The sequence below is a fragment of the Rhea americana genome, unplaced genomic scaffold, assembly GCF_003343005.1.
Source record: "Rhea americana isolate MKP2758 unplaced genomic scaffold, rheAme1 scaffold_46, whole genome shotgun sequence".
Lineage (NCBI taxonomy): Eukaryota > Metazoa > Chordata > Aves > Rheiformes > Rheidae > Rhea > Rhea americana.
Genome location: NW_028186601.1, coordinates 4,378,274 through 4,396,773, shown reverse-complemented (window position 1 = coordinate 4,396,773; position 18,500 = coordinate 4,378,274). Strand labels below are relative to the sequence as shown.

The following is an 18,500-nucleotide window of genomic DNA, read 5'->3' as shown; positions in this document are numbered from 1 at the left end:
TAGCAAAGAAAAGTCTGATCAGGTAAAAATTCACATGTAACTACTATTCATCTGTGTTGGGTTTCTGCATCTCTGGCTTCCTGCTGAAAAAAGCACTGTAAATGACATTTTCTATGCTTTATTTGCTTTGTTTTTCTTGCCTGGCCCAGATAATTTTTACTCAAGCCATTTTCAGAGTGGTTTTTCAGAAAAATACGGAAGAGCAATATTGAAATCATTAAGAACTAAATAAAAACGTGTATGAACACACTGGTCTTTTTTGCATATAACTCTTAAGAAATTCTATATATAGTACCTGATGTATTAAATCATTTATGTATTTTTGCTAATAATTACAATCGGTAAATAAGAGCTTACAGTTTAAAACAAAATTTGGATGAGTGAAGTGTATTTGCAGGAGACCAAACAAGAACCAAACAAATAAAGTCGTTCCTCTTTACCTCAAAGAAAACAAACCCTACCTGTGTGAATTAGCTGCTTTTACCCACCAGTGTCCCAAAACCTTCCATCTGAAACCTGTCCTTTTCTGTCTTCCCCTTTTTACTCTTCTTTGTCTGCACTGTTTATCCATCCACTGGCTGACAGTGTCTTTACATCCAAAATGCAAAGCAGACAGATGGGCGCCTCAGGAAAGAACATGACCAAGAGCACCAGCATCAGCGGGGACATGTACACACTCGACAAGAACGACGGCAGCCAGTCGGACACGGCCGTGGGCACTGTTGGTGGCGGTGGCAAAAAGAGACGCTCCAGCATTGGTGCCAAGATGGTCGCCATTGTGGGCCTCTCGCGAAAGAGCCGCAGCACGTCGCAACTCAGCCAAACTGGTAGGAACTGGAATTTTCTTCTCTTGCGTTACGATTTACATGTACGTATTATGCATGTATTACAATTTAATTGTTTGGATACCCTGCTGACATTGCCTCATTAACAGTGTTCTAGGGAGAGAAGAAATTGGTCAAAAAATTTTAATTGCCTGGATATTTACTAAACTTGTTTTTGTAGCAAAGATCCTTTTCAGGCTGGACTGAGGCTTGTATTCTTCCACATGCTAGAGCTGATCTAATGCAATAATCCCTTTGCGTCTCAGGAACCAACGTGAGCTGCTGTACTTATGATTTGGGGAATTCTTATGGATAGTTTGTGAAGGATGGCTAAAATGCAGTTGCAAGATTCCTTCTCTTTTGTTACAAATAGTGCTTGCATATTTCAGTCTTCTTCCTCGTATTCGAACACGGGACATTTATTTTGAAACAACAATTTTCATGAACAAGTTTATGTATTGTACTTTGCTGCATTAGTAAAACCATTTTATTGCTTTTTAATTCCTTTCTTTTCAGCCTACAAGCATATTCACCATCAGTAAAAATTTTCCTCATTTCTGGTTATGTCAGTTAAAATTTGTTCTACCTTGAAAAAATGGACGTATTTTCTACGTTGGCACTCAAAGCATTTAAAATCTTATGCACTTTTTTTATTCCTCCTATTTCAGGGAAAATCCATATAATGCACTCTGAAAAGCTCTCATTGTCAATTAAAGAAGCTGTTTAGAACTACTGTACTGTATGTGGGAAAGGATATTTGTATTAAATTTTTTTTTATATATCTCCATAAATAAGCAATTTACATAGATATGCACATACCTATATTTATATATTTAAAGCTGTATATACATAAGATACATTATATATTCGGTATCTAAGCAAAACAGGTGTAATGTATGGTTCAACATCAGTTTACAAAGAGTGTTTAAAAATATGTGGTCCCATCCGAAGGTCATCATTGTGCGAAACACTCTTCAAGCACTGATAGCAGATTTTTCACTTCTTTTTGAAAAGTTTGCAATTTATATGGTGAAATTGAAATGATAAGTGCTTTAATGTTCAAGTAAATGGAATAAAATGATGGTTTACAATGTCAAAATTATGGTAATTTTGGGAAGTAAAAGTTTGTAAGAGGAGGACTTAAAAACTTGGAAAGAATAGAAGGGAGAAAGAGAGGACACTGAAAGGAAGAATAAGAAAGAGGTGCAGAAGAAGGGGGAGCACAGAAAGAGAACAGGGGATCTGAGTGTGCGTCTTACTGAACACTGTGTGAGAAAGGAGGGAATGAAGAAGCAGAGGGAAATTAATGTACATAGTGCAAGCTCTGAAAGTCATGCGGACACTGATGACTCCGTCAGTAGGCAGATCTTTGCAGGAATTTGTTGTCTAACCAGCTCAGTTACTGGTTATGGAAGTGGCTCAGTTACTGGTTATGGAAGTGGCAGTTTCATACATGTACTTTCTCCAAGGTCAAATGAATAGGGGGAAAGATGAGGTCATCTTTATACAGATCTGGGAAATGGCTAGGGAAAAAAAGAAAAAAAAAAAAAAAAACACTAGCTGCATACTCACATAGAAATCTATAATTTTTGCTCATGTGATAATAAACAGGTATGTAACCATATGGTATGTCTTAATGTAAAAGATTTTAAATAAATTCAAGAAGGATGTTAGCTCTTTCACCTGTAAGCTTCTCAGTGCTCGAGAGAATCTGTATCACTGTGTGACTTGCTTAGACTTGATTTAAAAACCATGCTAAGTTAGTTATTTGAGATGATACTTTTAATCTGAAGCTTCTCTCTCACTGTTGTATCCAGGCAGCTGCCCAATAACTGATTAGATGGTCTAGTTATGGACAAATATGGAATGTCTTTCAAAATAACTCAAGTTCTCTTAACCCATTCACTGTGAAGGGGATATTCTGAAAAACGCGTAAATGCGGAAATGTATTTCAGTCCTATTACAGCTACAGCAGAGACCAGAGGGATCTGCATGGCTTTTGCAGGCCATCATTCTCCCTCTGCTCCTCCCCGGCAGACATCTGTGCTCAGGGAGGTCCTACTGCCATCAGGACTCTGCATGCAGAGCACAACCATGCTCCTGCTGTCCTTTTCTGAAAAGACCCCGTGTATATAGGTTGGCCATGGGTTGTCTTATACACCTGTTGCTGCACACCAGCTCCTGCTGTCCTGTTAGGGGTGTGCTCCCAAGCTCTCTTCCATCCCATGGCCCAAAGGGTCCTGTGGCCACATATGGCTCTTGCTATCATGACAGACATGTACTTCATTTAAATAATTGGTGAGCATGCCAGTGACCACGTCAGGGATCATTTGGACCCTGGCAGCAGCACGTGTGCAGAGACATGTCTCCAGCAATACAAGATGATAGCCTGGTGGTTAGGAGAGGAGGAGGTCATGTCGTGAAGTGTTGTGCATATCTTTAGAGTCTGTCCACTGGCACATGTATTAGTATTCCCTGTTTTATCACATTATGTTCCTGTTTCAGACATTAAATGCCCGTACAAAAAAATTGTGTATTGATACAACCGTTAAAATGAGGCCTGGTATCAAAATACTGAATGTACTGTAGACTTCCTGTAAGTTCTGTAACTGAAAGTCAAGTGATACTCAGATTGCAAGGCCCTGTTATATAGAAGCTAGTTGAAGTATAAAGGGTTTTTAGGTAATTTTTGAAGACATTATGCTCAAGTGATCAGCCAGGTATCTCTTTAGTTGACATAGCAGGGTTGAAAAAGCATGTGGATATTAGGAGATACCAACAATACTAGATCTACAGAAATCTGTCATATTTGTAGCAACCAAGTTTGTATAAACTGTGTCACATGTTGATATCAGTAAAGAAATGTCTATCAGTTTCTCTAAAATTTATTTCTAGTGTCTCGTGAAGCATAACTATATTTCAGTAGTTTTCTTCATTTGTATTTTCTAACGAAAATTATGCTAGAAATCTTTTGAAAGTAGTTTATTATGATTACTTTCAGGACTGGGAATCAGGCATACAATAAATATCATAAGCAATCCATTTTTATTGCTTTTTTCAATATACTTTTATATAGTTTGTTGTTAGCAGCAGAAAGAGGAGGACTAGGGAAAATGTGGGCCTGCTACTGAATGGGATGGGGGCCCTGGTGACAAGGGATACAGAGAAGGCAGAATTACTGAATGCCTCCTTTGCTTCAGTCTTCACTGCTAAGGGCAGCCCCCAGGAATCCCAGAACCTGGATGTGAGGGAGAAAGTCTGGAGAAAGGAAGACTTTCCTTTGGTTGAGGAGGATAGGATCAGAGACCTTCTGGGCAGGCTAGACATCCACAAGTCAATGGGCCCAGGAGGGGTGCACCCACGGGTACTGAGGGGGCTGGCAGATGTTGTTGCCAGGCTGTTCTCCATCATCTTTGAAAGGTTCTGGAGAACTGGAGAGGTGCCTGAGGACTGGAAGAAAGCCAGTGTCACTCCAGTCTTCAAGAAGGGCAAGAAGGAGGACCCAGGCAACTATAGGCCCGTCAGCCTCACCTCCATCTCTGCAAAGGTGATGGAACAGCTCATTCTGGATGTCATCTCCAGACATGTGGAGGAAAAGAAGGTGATCAGGAGTAGCCAGCATGGATTCACCAAGGAGAAATCCTGCTTAACCAACCTGATAGCCTTCTATGATGGAATGACTGGCTGGGGAGATGAGCGAAGAGCAGTGGACATTGTGTCCCTTGACTTCAGCAAGGCCTTTGACACTGTCTCCCATAACATCCTCTTAGGCAAGCTCAGGAAGTGTGGGTTAGATGAGTGGACAGTGAGGTGGATTGAGAACTGCCTGAAAGTCAGAGCTCAGAGGGTCGTCATCAGTGGTGTGGAGTCTAGTTGAAGGCCTGTGGCTAGTGGTGTCCCTCAGGGCTCAGTACTGGGTCCCATCCTATTCAACATTTCACCAATGACCTGGATGAGGGGACAGAGTGCCTCCTCAGCAAGTTTGCTGATGATACCAAGCTGGGAGGAGTGGCTGACACACCTGAGGGCTGTGCTGCCATTCATCTCGAGTACTGCGTCCAGTTCTGGGCTCCCCAGTACAAGAGAGACATGGAGCTACTGGAGAGAGTCCAGCATAGGGCTACGAGGATGATCAGAGGGCTGGAGCACCTGCCCTATGAGGAACGGCTGTGAGAGCTGGGCCTGTTCAGCCTGGGGAAGAGAAGACTGAGGGGGGATCTGATCAATGTGTACAAGTACCTGAAGGGAGGGTGTCAAGGGGACGGGGACAAACTCTTTTTAGTTGCCCCGTGTGACAGGACAAGAGGCAATGGGCAGAAATTGAAGCACTGAAAGTTCCACCTGACCGTGACGGGGAATTTCTTCCCCGTGAGAGTGACGGAGCACTGGAGCAGGTTACCCAGAGGGGTTGTGGTTGTGGAGTCTCCTTCTCTGGAGATCTTCAAGGCCCACCTGGATGCAACCCTGTCTAACGTGCTCTAGGTGACCCTGCTTGGGCAGGGAGGTTGGACTAGATGATCTCCAGAGGTCTCTTCCAACCTTACTGATTCTGTGATTCTATGATTCTATGATTTAGGCATGGTATTGGGAAATTGACATTCTAAATATATACAAATTAACATATATTTGATTTTACTCTTTAATTCTTTTAGCTTATTCAAGCAGGAATTCTTACTTGTGTTTTGGAGAGTAGAGGGTATGTTGATTTGTTGTTCCTGAGGGGAAGAAAGGGAGTAACTGTCTTAATAAGAAGAACTATAATAAGAACTTAATAAGAAGAACTTATAATAAGAAGAACTGTCTTAAAAGAAGAGCCTGCTTGTAACTTAACAGGAGTTGTAAGGAAACAATTGAAAAATCATCAGGAAATCAATTCCTAGGACATTAAGATGCCCTACAAACAGCTACGTAGTAATTATACAAGTCTAAGAGTATTAAAAGCAACATGAACAATATCAAAAGATATAATCCATCACGTAAAGAAATGTTAATGTCCATGAACAAGCACATCTACATAAAAGAGGATGTGATGCAGGCAAGAGAGTAAGTTCTGAGTTCTTTAATGGGGTATCTTGAAAGCAAACAGTGATGTTAGGAAAATTAATGGAGTATCTAACAAGATATCAGTGTATTTAATCAAATAAAAGTAAAATATGAGAAGATATAATTGGTGTTCTGTCCTAAGAAAGGTATTTTGATTTCATTCAATTATAGTTAGTGTATATTATATATAGTATATATTCTGTGTTGGAAGGCCTCCAGAGGAAGAGTTGAATACATCTAAAATATGTCAAAGACCTGAATAAGCAATATAAGCAATGCAGTGTTCTCCTGAGAGATATAATAATACAATTTTAAAATGCTTTGAAAATTACTAAGCCTGTAAAGCTGCTGACCAAGCCTATTAAGGTTAATTTATGAAAGTGAAACTGTAATTCAAGAAGTCGGACAGGTCTGGATCTAACCTCATTAAGACAATCACTAGCAATAGACTCTTTTTCAGTTGATGACAGCAAAAGAATCCAAATATACAGTAAATGTGGGTGACGTCTTTCCTTATGTCTATTATAGGAAAAGAGCTTAAATGGTGCTCTGTGGATCACTATCCCTGTGGGAAAATAAATAGAAGAAAAAATGTCAGTATTAAGATCATGAGAATACAGAAAACGTGAATAAAAATAGCCAAGGCTCATTCTCTGGTTTCCATTTGTAATTAAAGAAGAGCTGTAATTTATTTTCAGAAAGTTCATATTGCTTTGCCTCTTTCTAACAATGTGCATCACTGTTGTGATATTTCTCACCTATTGTTTCATTTAAAGAAAATTTTAAGTGCAAGAAAATACAGGGTTAGTATTTTGCCAAGCTTGAAAAAAGAGCAGTGGACATCCCTGCATTTCCTTTGACCTTGAAATCAAGCTAATGATTAGATGACGAAAGTAATTTCAAAGATTTTGGAAAGTCTACTAATATAAATAAGACTTAGGTAAAAGACAAGATACTCTAGAGTGAGGTGTCAAGGTGAATTGAAATTGACTTCAGTTCTGATTCCTGTACTCTTTTCATTGCATAAAGAATAGCTAAAGGAATACCTTTATATACATATATTATATATAAATGTATGTATGTATATATATATGTATGTATGTATGTATATATATAATTTATATTCTCACAGGAATACCTTTGAGAAATTTCCTCAATTACTGGAGTAGTTAAAAGCAGTCTGTTGTGAACATTGGTCTTGTATGGAATTTTACATTTCTCAATTCAAAGTTGGGATTTATATAAAAGCAGTCTTTTAGCATGCATAGAGTACATATATTTTCTATTAAAAAAGAAAAAATTTATCACTAACCTGGAAGCTGAAGAAGCACCTACATCGGCTGTCCTTTGTTGTCTAAAATGAGATAAACTACAGTAAGCAAACAAATTACTGAGCTAAATGGTTGTTTTCATAATATACATTGTCATTCTTTACCGGTATAATTAATTTATGTGGCCAAAACTCAACTAAAATTTGATGTACTACTTCTAATATTGTTACATCTTTTACATTTTTAAAATCACATATATTTTTCGTGTGATTTGAACCAAGCCTTTTGTATTAGTTTTTTATTTCCACTCCCATTTCAGAGATGGTTTGATAATATTAATGAATTGCTCTAATGTGTAGTATTACTATTCTATCAGTATTCTTTATGTATAATCTGATTTAGTTTCAGAATAAGCCCGTATTACATTGAGAGAAATATAGGATTAGCTGTTGACAGGAGATTAAGGCCAATTTGTTGCACTGATCACTTGAGAAGTGTGACCTGAATCCATTACCAAGGAGAAAGTGTCATTATGATAAATACATTGCCAAGAACATTAATCAACTTTTACTAAATAAACCATAGAAAGTAGTCTAAGAAATAAATATACTTCATAACAGACTAGAAAGGCTGATCACACAAGATTTTAACTACATTTTACTAAACTGATAGATTTTTGTTTTAAAAAAGTTTTCTTCTGTAGGTAGGTAGAGGGGTGAGGAAGAAGATAATAATGCAGTACAAAATTGATAGAACTGTCCATAACAATGTTTTTGAAGGTAGGTACATATGACTCCTGGTATTTCATAAAGTTAGTCCTGATATTTCTGTGAGAGATGTATGCAGTGAAAAGAAATATATTGCTGAGGTGTCAGAACTGAACTCCAGTGAGTACTAGCTGCGATCTTACAGAAGTGATCCTCTGAAAAACATTTCTAACATGTAGCACATAGGAGATGCCTTGTGCCATATGTAAGCAGAACTTCCAGGCAGATGAGAAGAAAATTCTCTACTGAGAAATGGAAATAAGAATAAAAGGCTTACTTTTGGACAAAATGTGCAGCTCGTGTATACCAGCTGAGCAATAGTGCCCCAGGCACAAAACACTCATTGAACTCTGCCTATAACATGTAGTTAGTTACCAACTCAGTGAGATTTCCACCCGTGAGCTTTCCAGCTATGGTGGAGATGATGCTAAATCCCTTGATTGTAAGCATTTATGTGAGTAATAAAATCTACCTACATTTCTAAAAATTATTTTCCATGTTGTCACCCTTTCCTTAAAAAAGCGGCTTACTTACATTACCACTTGATCTCATTAATAAGGAGAAAAAGGAGAAAGCTGTAAGAGAGATCAGAACACCCAGCTTGACCTTCTACCAATTTTCATTCTTTTCATAATTAGCAGTATAAATAGATAAATGTAGGGTGATCTTTCTTGGTGAGAATACTGCTAAACTGCTTTTCTTTATTCAGAGCACAAGAATTCTCACAAGATCCCTGCTAAAAAAATGCACATCTCCTCCCAAAAAAGTTTGTACTTCTTTTATTTTTGTTTTCACAAGAAATATGGTTTGTTATATAAGCAAAGTCATCACAGTCACAGTTCTTCATGAATTAATTCAATTCATAGAGCATTTATCTTTTAGTTTATATGAGAGCTATTTAGCAGAATAATTTAGGCTTTCCATAAGACTATTCTAGTTTGAAAAATCCTTTTGTGATTTTATAATCCTTTACTTAACATGTGATATAATATGATAAAATATATATGAATTTCTTGTTAGATACTCTGTGAAAAAAGACTCTCACTTCATCCTACAGAAATTGGAGAGCAAAAAGAAGAACTTTGTAGGTGATTTCATGCTGCATTCTGCCAGTTATTCACTCTTCAATTCACCTAAAAGATACTGAGATATTTAGCTGTAATTATTATTCTATGTATCTATATAATATATAGTCTATACCTTAGGGAATAAAATTCCATTTTACTTTTTTCCAGATGAAATAATATTTCTAGTACTGCCAATTTTTAACATTGCTGAAAATAAGTGATTGCATTATTCCAGAAGGATAACTTTCATCTAAACATTGCTTCTATCAAGCACCTTTACTGAGTTATGCTGTGCTATGGAAGATTTGCTCCAGATCTCTGAAGGCCAGCAAGAAGAGGGCTAGTGTACCTTGCTCTTGGTCTCTTATCAGAAACACGGTTCTAGCATCAAAAATAAATAAATGCAGTATTTGCATTTACAGATTCATTAGAGCTTCATCTTTTCTAATTCAGCATTTTATAATAACACAAGATTTCCTTCATTGTAGTTACAGAGAAGGAAATACTAGATGTCCTTTGGCAAGTCGTATCTCAGTATTGAAGTTATGACTTTAAAAGTGCCCACACAACCAGCAATACCATTATTATCCTTTTGATAAATGAGGATTTGCTTCCAAGAATAGAAGGTAATTTGTAAAATAACCGTCTCAACGTAAAAATCATGAAAGTGTCCCAAGAAGTAAAAGTGATTTTAAAGATGTGTTTTGTAAACTAACTCAGGACAATTCTGTAGCCTTAACCTATACACAACTGCATGCGTGTTGTGGTATTAGAAAAGATCTGTTTTACTGTACTCTCAGATTGCCCATTTTATCAGGATGTCTTATGCCTGTATTATAAATAAGATTCTGATTTACAATCTCCATAGGATGAAATGGACAGTTTAAACACAGCCCAAGATATACTGCCCATAGGAAATCATGCAGATATTGAGAATACAGTTGTGTAGGCTCCTGCATGTTTCTCAGCTACTTGTGCTGGTTTCCCTTGTAATGGACTGGGATATATATCTAGGCATCTCCAGGCCATTCAGGTTGAATGGCTTATTCTTGCTTTGATGAAGTGTGATGATGCTATCACTCAAAACCTGTATATGCCACTAACAGAAAACTCTTACAGGAGAAATGGTGTAAAAAAAGGTATTTAGAATTGGTTAAATGTAGCAATGATGATTCACAGAAAACACATGAGCAGTGCTGGGACCAGGGAGCTGGACCCTTTACTCATGAACAAAGTGCCTTAACCACTAGCCTGCCGTCTTGGTTCTCTTATCAATGTTTTATTTGACCTCTTGGATCTTGCATTCTTTGCATGCCAGCACAACTTCAGTTGATAGGATAAGAATTATTCTCACTGCAAAATACTGGAGTTGATGTGTGCTTTGTGCTCTCCAAGAAAGCAGAAAATGTTATAGTCCTCTCCAGTAGAGGAGGATCTCTGAATCCAGATCTCCCTCGATCCTGGTTTAGTCCTCTAGGTTGCAATGTAAAAAGGAGAAGAGTGGGATGGAGAGTGGGATGGAGATTCTATTTCTTCTCCTCTTGAATTTTATAAAATAAATCAATTGCCAGCTCGCTTCTTGAGAACAGTCCTGTAGTTGCACTTCAGTGAGGTTTACCAGATTTGTCCCTTGGGCAGAACCTGCAGAATCTACATTTTCTGGATGTTGCTTGTTGGCAAGAGTCAAGGAACTTGACTTATTAAGGTCAGGTCTTAGTAATAAAGCAACAAAGAATTTTTTTTTTTGTCTTTCTGCATGTACGCCTTGCTATTGAAGTGCTCTAGGATATATTTTTTTTTTCAATTTGATGAAGCTAAATTAAATAAATCCAAAATGAGATACTTAGCAATTATCAAATGCTTTGACAATGGATAGTGGGAGTTTTGAAGAAGTCACAAATGCATCTAAATTCAGTGGAAACTTGAGAATCTAGTTCAAGCCATATACTTGTGAACTCAGTATTTTTGCTACATTTTTTTTCTTTTAGTAGTTTACGACTGAGGAATTCATCTAAGATTTTTCTGAAATATCAGTACAGCTTCTGTCATACTTAAATAATATGACTGAATTTTCTCTAATACTACTAGGCATATTTAAGTTAAGTTAAACTGTCTTTTCCTGTTCAGGGATGTATGTATTAAGAAGCAAAAAACTGTCATTTGGAGCATGGCATGGTAGGAGAAAACATGCAATTTGTTCTCAAACCATTCCTACTATTAGAGTGTGTTTAGGAAGAGATGAATGACTTCTTAATACAGGAAAAATGTCTTTTTTCCCCCTTTTGTCAGCTAAAGTAATTTCCTATTTTAATTTATGTTTCTTCTGTATCTGTGTAAGATGAACAGAACCTCTGGGAGATATTTTCTTGGCAATCTTAGCTTTTATTGTAAGTAATCAAAACATAACAATTCTTAACAATTGAGAGGAGTATTTTTCTATACCTGTTTTAGAGAGTTTTTAGTTATTCCTGAAAGTGTTTGTAGAAATGTCATTGAATTGTTTTCACTCTTACAAGCTTTTGAATACACTATGAAATACTACATTATGTATATACTTTTGTATGAATTAAAACTCTGCTTACAAGGTTATATTCAGATTTGATCCAATTTCCTAATTATAGGAATGTAATACTTAGATTTTGCCATTACCTAGGTAGAATTTGGTGCCAGCAAAACCTATTTTTAGCTCAGTCTGTGAAATCACATTGAGACTTAATTGAAGATATTCACACTAATAAGCACTCTTCTTGGTAATATTTGCTGCAGTAAGACCTGTAAAGAATAAATCTGTACTGTGAAAGAAAAATGACTTCCTTGTGATTAATTAAGTTAATGAATAGTGACTATTGATATTTTTATAGGGTGGATATCTTGGCTATTTTGTGAAGTGTAAAATTTAACTAATGTATTGAATGGAAAAGATAATATATTAACACCTTAAAAATATTCTGATTTTTATAGAAACTTTATGTCCTAGATTTTCTAAAAACTGTAATGTACTTTTTGTTCTAGCAAAGCAGTAGTCTTTTTTGTTTTACTATTGCATAAAAATGTGCTATAGTTTAAAAGCATCAGAAAAAAATCTTTATAGATCTTTTTTATACTGCATTAATTTAATCATTGATTTCTGAAGTGTATCAGTGGCAAGTACAAATTCTTTTGTAATAAGCATATATATGAAACAGTGTGACTTGATTGAAATGTCAACATTTTATGATTTTTACACCATTTACTAATGTTTTAGTTTTTTCAGTCATTTCAAGAGTATGCACGATTGAGTTGTTTTTGAAGCCTCAAACTCACAGGTTGAAATAATTCATCTTGTAAAAATTCACATGTCCCAAATGGATCTTCAAAGCTCAAATAAAACCACTGTTAAACTTGTAGTTCTAGTTAAAAGCATTGCCTGTGTTTTCCCAAAATGTACCTGTTTTCTTGACAGGGGGCATTCCTGTTATAGCAGTTACTGTACTTTGCCATTGTATCCAAAGCCTAAGTCATGTCTTCATCCATAAAGGGATAGAAATGCTAAGTAGTGTAGAAAATCACTCGTAATTAAGTAGACAAAATGCGTAAAAATCTGGAGAGTTACACCATTCTGTCAGGCAACAAGAAACTATTTGCTGTGCTGTGCCATTTACTGCCCAGTGGCTGAACACCATACTGGTGTAGTTCTTCAGCCAATGCACAAGCTGAGAGACCCTTCATATTCAGTGAGCATACTGAGAGCAATCAGGTGCTGGCAGCAGCTATAAGTCAAAGGTGAGTCTGCGTGAAAATTAACTGATCAGGCAGTTCACCAGCTTCTTTACAGAAGTGTCTTCAAGTAGGAAAAGGCATTAACTTGCATGCCTTTTACTATTCCATTTAAGCAGCTAAGCAGCTGCTGTCATGCAGAGTGTTGGCAGATTGTAGGAACTGTTCAACAGAACCCTACTGGAAAGAGGATTCTTTGCAATTCTGATATAAATTTTCTCAGGTGGTCCAAGTTGATGTTTGGCTTTTGCCATCATGCTTGTCTCTTTTCAGTAGGGAGATGAATTTAAACATCTGCCAGCTTTGTGTGTTGAGTAGTCTCAGTTTTCTTGGAATGAGGAAGAAACTTTCTACCATTCTTAATTTTACCTTAATGCATCCTAAACTCATGACTTTTGAAGATACACGACGTACATAAAAAGGAGTCCGGAGGTCTCTTTCTGGAGCCTCTAAAGCTCTAACTGTTATGGTTGCTTAAGACTACCTCTGTATAAAAAAATAAAAAGAGTAGAGTCTACTCTTGTTAACATCAAGGCCTGGCTGAGATCTGTATGGCTAACCTATGTAACGCTTCCTCATCCCTAAAATCTACTGGAATCCTCCCATGCCTTTGCTGTCTCCTGAATTGTGCCTATTTGGGAGAGCTCTAACTGGCCTTGGTCACAATATTGATGGGGAGGGGGCTAAGGGTGATGGTGATTGTGGGTCAGTGCATGAGCCACTGCCATGGCCCTGTAGACTTCACTACCATAAATATAGCCTAAGAAAATAAGTTTCATGCAGTCATCTTTTTGTGAGTGTGGGTATATACTTTATCACCCTGTGTAGACCCTCTGTAACATCTTGCAGTTTTATATACCCCTGACTAATTTCAACTACATTTGAATGAATAGATCACAAAGATAATTAAATTCAGGAGGGTTATTTGGATGTCAGAGTATTTCTTAAATACTTGCATGTAAATTCTGCAGCAGCCTCTATCTTCATATTAGTAATTCTGAGTTTTTGATGTTTTCACTGTTCTTTTTCTGTCCATTTGTATAAAAATGTTAAAGGGATGGTACGGACTGAAATTACCATCAGGGATCACACAGGTAAAACTCAGGAAAATCCTTGAACTTGTTTTTTGTTAAATCTTTTGCACATCACCAAGAATTCTATTGTCATATGAAAATATGTTATAGGAGCTAATAAATCTTCGACATTTTTAGCCAATTTGCATTTCTTCCTGTCACCACTGCTAACTGAGTTGTCCAGTTCTGCCTTCAACCCATCACCATCTCTCTTCCTGAGTTATGACATGTCTGTCCAGTGTGTCTAAATACCAGAGAGGTGAATATGCTTTGTTGTGCTGTGTTGTTTTGAGCTAAGAGAGTTTGGATTTGACTGAGAATAATTGGCCAACATGAAAACAGTAACTTCCTGGGAATCATCTACCTTCTAGACAAAAGAATTTTGGATTAAAAATACAGAAACTCCTTTGTTAACTCTTATGAAAACAGAGGCCTGTAAGACATTGATCTTAAATCAGCATGAAAGGAAGGTACTCATATCATAGGATGATACCAGTATTAAAGGAAGGTTAGCAAAATTTGTGAGACTGGTAAAAATGTGTAGATCCAGGATGAAGGGCTCCACATCTGTGGTGAGAGAGCAGCAGCAGACAGTCTGTTGAGAAGTGGTTCATCAAAGGTGAACCACTGCGTGAAAGCCAAAGTGATTGGTGGGGATGAACTGCAGCAGGAGGCAGCAGAGCCGACTCAAATGGAAGAGAAAGTGTCAAGAGGTCAGGAATGTGGAGTATGGGGAAATTCAACAGTTACATCGGTTGAAGAAAGAGAAGGAAGACATGTCAGGAGAGGACTAAATGACAATATGAATTTAACTGCTGGTTAGAGTGTGGAAGCGTGAACAAGAAAGTTAGAGACAGAGGGAGAAGAGCAGCTGGGGAGGAATGTAATAAGAGAAAATCTTTTGTGAGTGAGAACTGCRTAGGGCTGCTTGGAGGGACTAGGAAAATCCTTCCAAGCAAGCAGGGTAGATGAGAGACTCAAATAGAAATTTTCYTTTTTCATTAGGTATGCTTTCTTCTATCTCCCCTTCCAATCCTTCATTCATTTTCTGTTACTGTTTGGACTCAGTCATTAGTGTATCACCTGTTAATTTTTAATATTGAGCAGTTATTAAGGTGTTCTTTCCAATAAGCAGGAACAGTAATTGAAAATCACTACTCAACTGAGGCAGGAAATCAGATTATAGCTTCATAGGCCCATCCTCCATCCCCTTTGGAGGGACCCCAGTTTCTCCAAAAAGAAGACATCTGTGTTAAATATTCTTCCTATTTTGAATTAAAAGTTTATCTCAATTTTTATCATCTGTTACATTAAGATATTTAAGACATAGTACATGCATAGAGGTAGACACTGGTGCCTTTTTGAAGGATCCCATTTAATTTGATAGTAAGTGTGATGTGTTGGAGTGAAAATGACCATTTCTGTGAAACAAATTTAGATTCAGCAGTCTCACAGTAATCAGACCTGATATACATAGGTATATAAATTTGAGATGAACATACATCTGTCAAATATATATATATATATACACACACGTATATATAGATAGATATGTACATATAAACATTTTAGTTTTTTCATTTCATCTTAACTATAGTTATTACACAGATATTTGAGCTATCGGAGTCTACACCTTTCCTGCCCACAATGCAATAATCTCACCTCTCACTTAGTATACCCCAGTTTTTGATCAAATCTCCTAAACCCCTGGAGCTCTCCTGTATCTCTCCCATGTCCCCTGCCTATTGGGAAAAGAGCTGTGTAAATAGAGGTTGGCACAGTCCAACCAGGGCTCTGGCTTCTTGATGGGAGCATTAATTTGTGGCTCTTTGCAGCCATTTATTTTCATTAAACTTGTAGGAAACTATTATCTTTGAGACCTCTATCTACTGTGGATTGTCTAGTAGGTTCAAAACTTAGTGAGGGGGGAAAACAWCCAGATGGGCAGACAGCACAACCATGTAAGAACCTTTACTGTAGGAAACTAGTCTAGAAATGGCATACATACCTACCAGGCTTCCTATCTGTCACTTTACCATCTGACAGCTAGAGCTGCTCTTTCAGCCTGCAGCTCTGGACATTACTAGGTTATCAGTGCATTGTAATAGGATGATTAACATTGTAAAATATATTTCAGTCCTGAAACAGAGCTTTTATCTTCTTCACTTCTTATACTGGGCTCAACACAGAATTGCCAGTTGGATGCTTGATGCCGTCGTGAAGTTTGTTTTGTCCTTCTGATGGATTATGCTGTAAATTGGGCTCTCGGTCAGATTTAAAGCCAAATTTCAAGAAACGAAGCTAGTACATTGATTGCTTTAATTTGTAACAGTTGATGGTGTATTGTAGACATGCTGAGTTATTCAAGAAAATATAATTCAAGCAGTATAGAGCAACCAGTAGCATGATACCAGCAGGGTTTTTGATCCTGTCCTGAATGGGCTCTATATGTCCTATGATGAACACTTCCTCTGGCAGYGGCAATGATTAGCTGGAGTAATAGATTTCTCTGGTTTTAATTTCTGTAATTCTCCCAGTGAGGACTGGTACTTTCTATATAGGTGATACCTACTGTTGTGCTTTATTTTTTCTGCCTTTCAAATTGAGATACAAGGAGACAGTAACTATGTAACAGTGCCTAGGCTGACTTTGGTAGCCAAGCAACAGCTTAATTCCTATGACGTTTCCAGGCAATTTCTTCTACACTGTGTTGGTTCTTCTGTCCATTTTGTAGTAAGTTTTCAGTAACCATGTTATGAGACTTTTCTCCTCTAATCTGTCAAGAGGTGGCTTCAGAAACAATCTACACATCCTTCTCTATATGCAGATCATATGCAAGATTTAATATATTTAGGGCATGAGTGAAGAAGGCCCCAGAACTGTTCCAAGAGGGAAGGATGTGATTCACATGCAGGTGTGTAAATGATTTCTTGGTGATGACTCTTACTCCCACCCACTCCTTACRGGGTTCAAAGTGTGCTAAGGCTTTGATATGCAAAGGCCTAAGCCCTGAGCAAGAAGAAGAACAGACAAAATGCTGTATTATAGCAAGCTGCCTCCCTGCCCCTGCCCTCCAAAATAGACAAGTCTTTACCCTTAGGCTATGCAGTTCTACATGGTATACTCATTTTCTTTCCTACATTCCAGTATTTCTTGGTTTCTCCCGTATGTCAGCATGCCCTTGTGTACTCAGTAATTAAAATAATCTTCCTAACTCCTTGTTCTGACGACCAGTGAGTTTGTCTTTCTTCCTCTTTGTAAGTTCAAGCCCAGTGTCCTTACTTTGAACAACCTTCAGGAATCTTCCTCTTACCCACTTTYGTTTCTCATTGAGTTACTTCTGTTCTTCTCACTCTGACGTCAAAGCTAGATGCACAGATAACATTTAAACTGAATAAAAATTGGCAAATTATGTATGGTTACAACTGTAGGTAGACCATGGTGAGGAGAGTGTTGTCAATATCTATTTAGATGGCATTTATGAATACATTTTTTTGCTTTGTGATGGAATACAATTTTGTATGCTTATAGTCTAGACAGATGTTACCTCTTGTACATTTTTAGGTTTTCCAGCTTGGGTTAGATGATTGTTCAGCACAAAATGTGAACACAGTGTTTCCTCCCAGTGAAAGAAGAGGTAAAATCTAGTAATTGAGGAAATGGAGAATGTTTATTGTAGGACAAGAAAAGGATTATTCTCTCTCTCTCTCTCTCTCTCTCACTCCGTTCATAAATGTTGCACTATGCTGCATGGCAAAAATATTTAGATTATTGTGATTCAAGAAGGAAGCAAGGTGAACCTTCTCATAAGAAAGTTTTCAGAGATACTGTTTACTGATGGGGAAGTGAAAGTAAACTATCAGGCAGGGTAGCGCTTGATGGAAGTAACTTACTTTTATCCGAAGATTTATCCTGTATGTTAGTTTTGTGCATGGTTAATGTGTAAAGTGTATCAARTGCCTAAAAATACTCTGACCAGCTTGCACTACTGTTACAGCATCGTCTCCCAGCATGTTTTGGCAAACGTGGTGCTTCTGCACAACTGACACTCTTCCCACCTCCAGAAAATATGTTGAGCCTTCATTCATATTGTCCAATWTGCATTAATTGTAAGCCAGTAAACTTTTCTTTCATACATCTACACATCTATATTTTGTTTTACAGTACCAATCAGTGACATCTTAGTTTTATTCTAGCCAGTAAGAGATGAGTTTTGGATAAATTTAAGAACATTATTGTATTTTGCTTCCTCTGGTCCTAATAAGCATATCAGAATTAACAAGTTATACTGCTAATAATTACTTAGTATGATCTTAATAATTTAGAGAAGATTGACTRTATTTCCTTCTACTTCATGAAAGCAAATCATACTATATTGTTTGTAAAAGTGGTAACTTGCAGTAATAGGAATATAATATAGACATACTGTTGTAAAATTGTATTGAGAAAGAGCCAAGTATAAGCCAGGAGAAGCCATTTCATAATACAAGTGTTTATGCCAGTGAATGCCATGTATTCTTTTTAAAATAATTTTAATRCAATAACAAAAGCATTAGCATAGAAGGATAATTACAGTGCTACTTCTGTTTGTACTGAAAATAAATAGCCAGTAAAGACATTTGAGAACCATAAAAGGAACAGGAATGCAACTTCATTTCATCCTCAGGTTCATCATTTAGAGGTTCTGAGCATGAAGATT

General features: G+C 37.2%; 1 protein-coding gene across 1 annotated transcript in view; it reads left to right on the top strand.

Moving 5' to 3' along the window:
* The window catches only part of LOC146589410 (regulating synaptic membrane exocytosis protein 2-like), a 96,338-nt gene extending 81,714 nt beyond the window's left edge, over positions 1-14,624 (top strand). The window contains exons 6-7 of the mRNA XM_085316247.1: positions 586-868; positions 14,346-14,624. Coding sequence (XP_085172373.1) covers positions 586-868; positions 14,346-14,624 — 562 coding nt within the window. The remainder of the gene's footprint in view (positions 1-585; positions 869-14,345) is intronic.
* Positions 14,625-18,500: the final 3,876 nt, after the last annotated feature.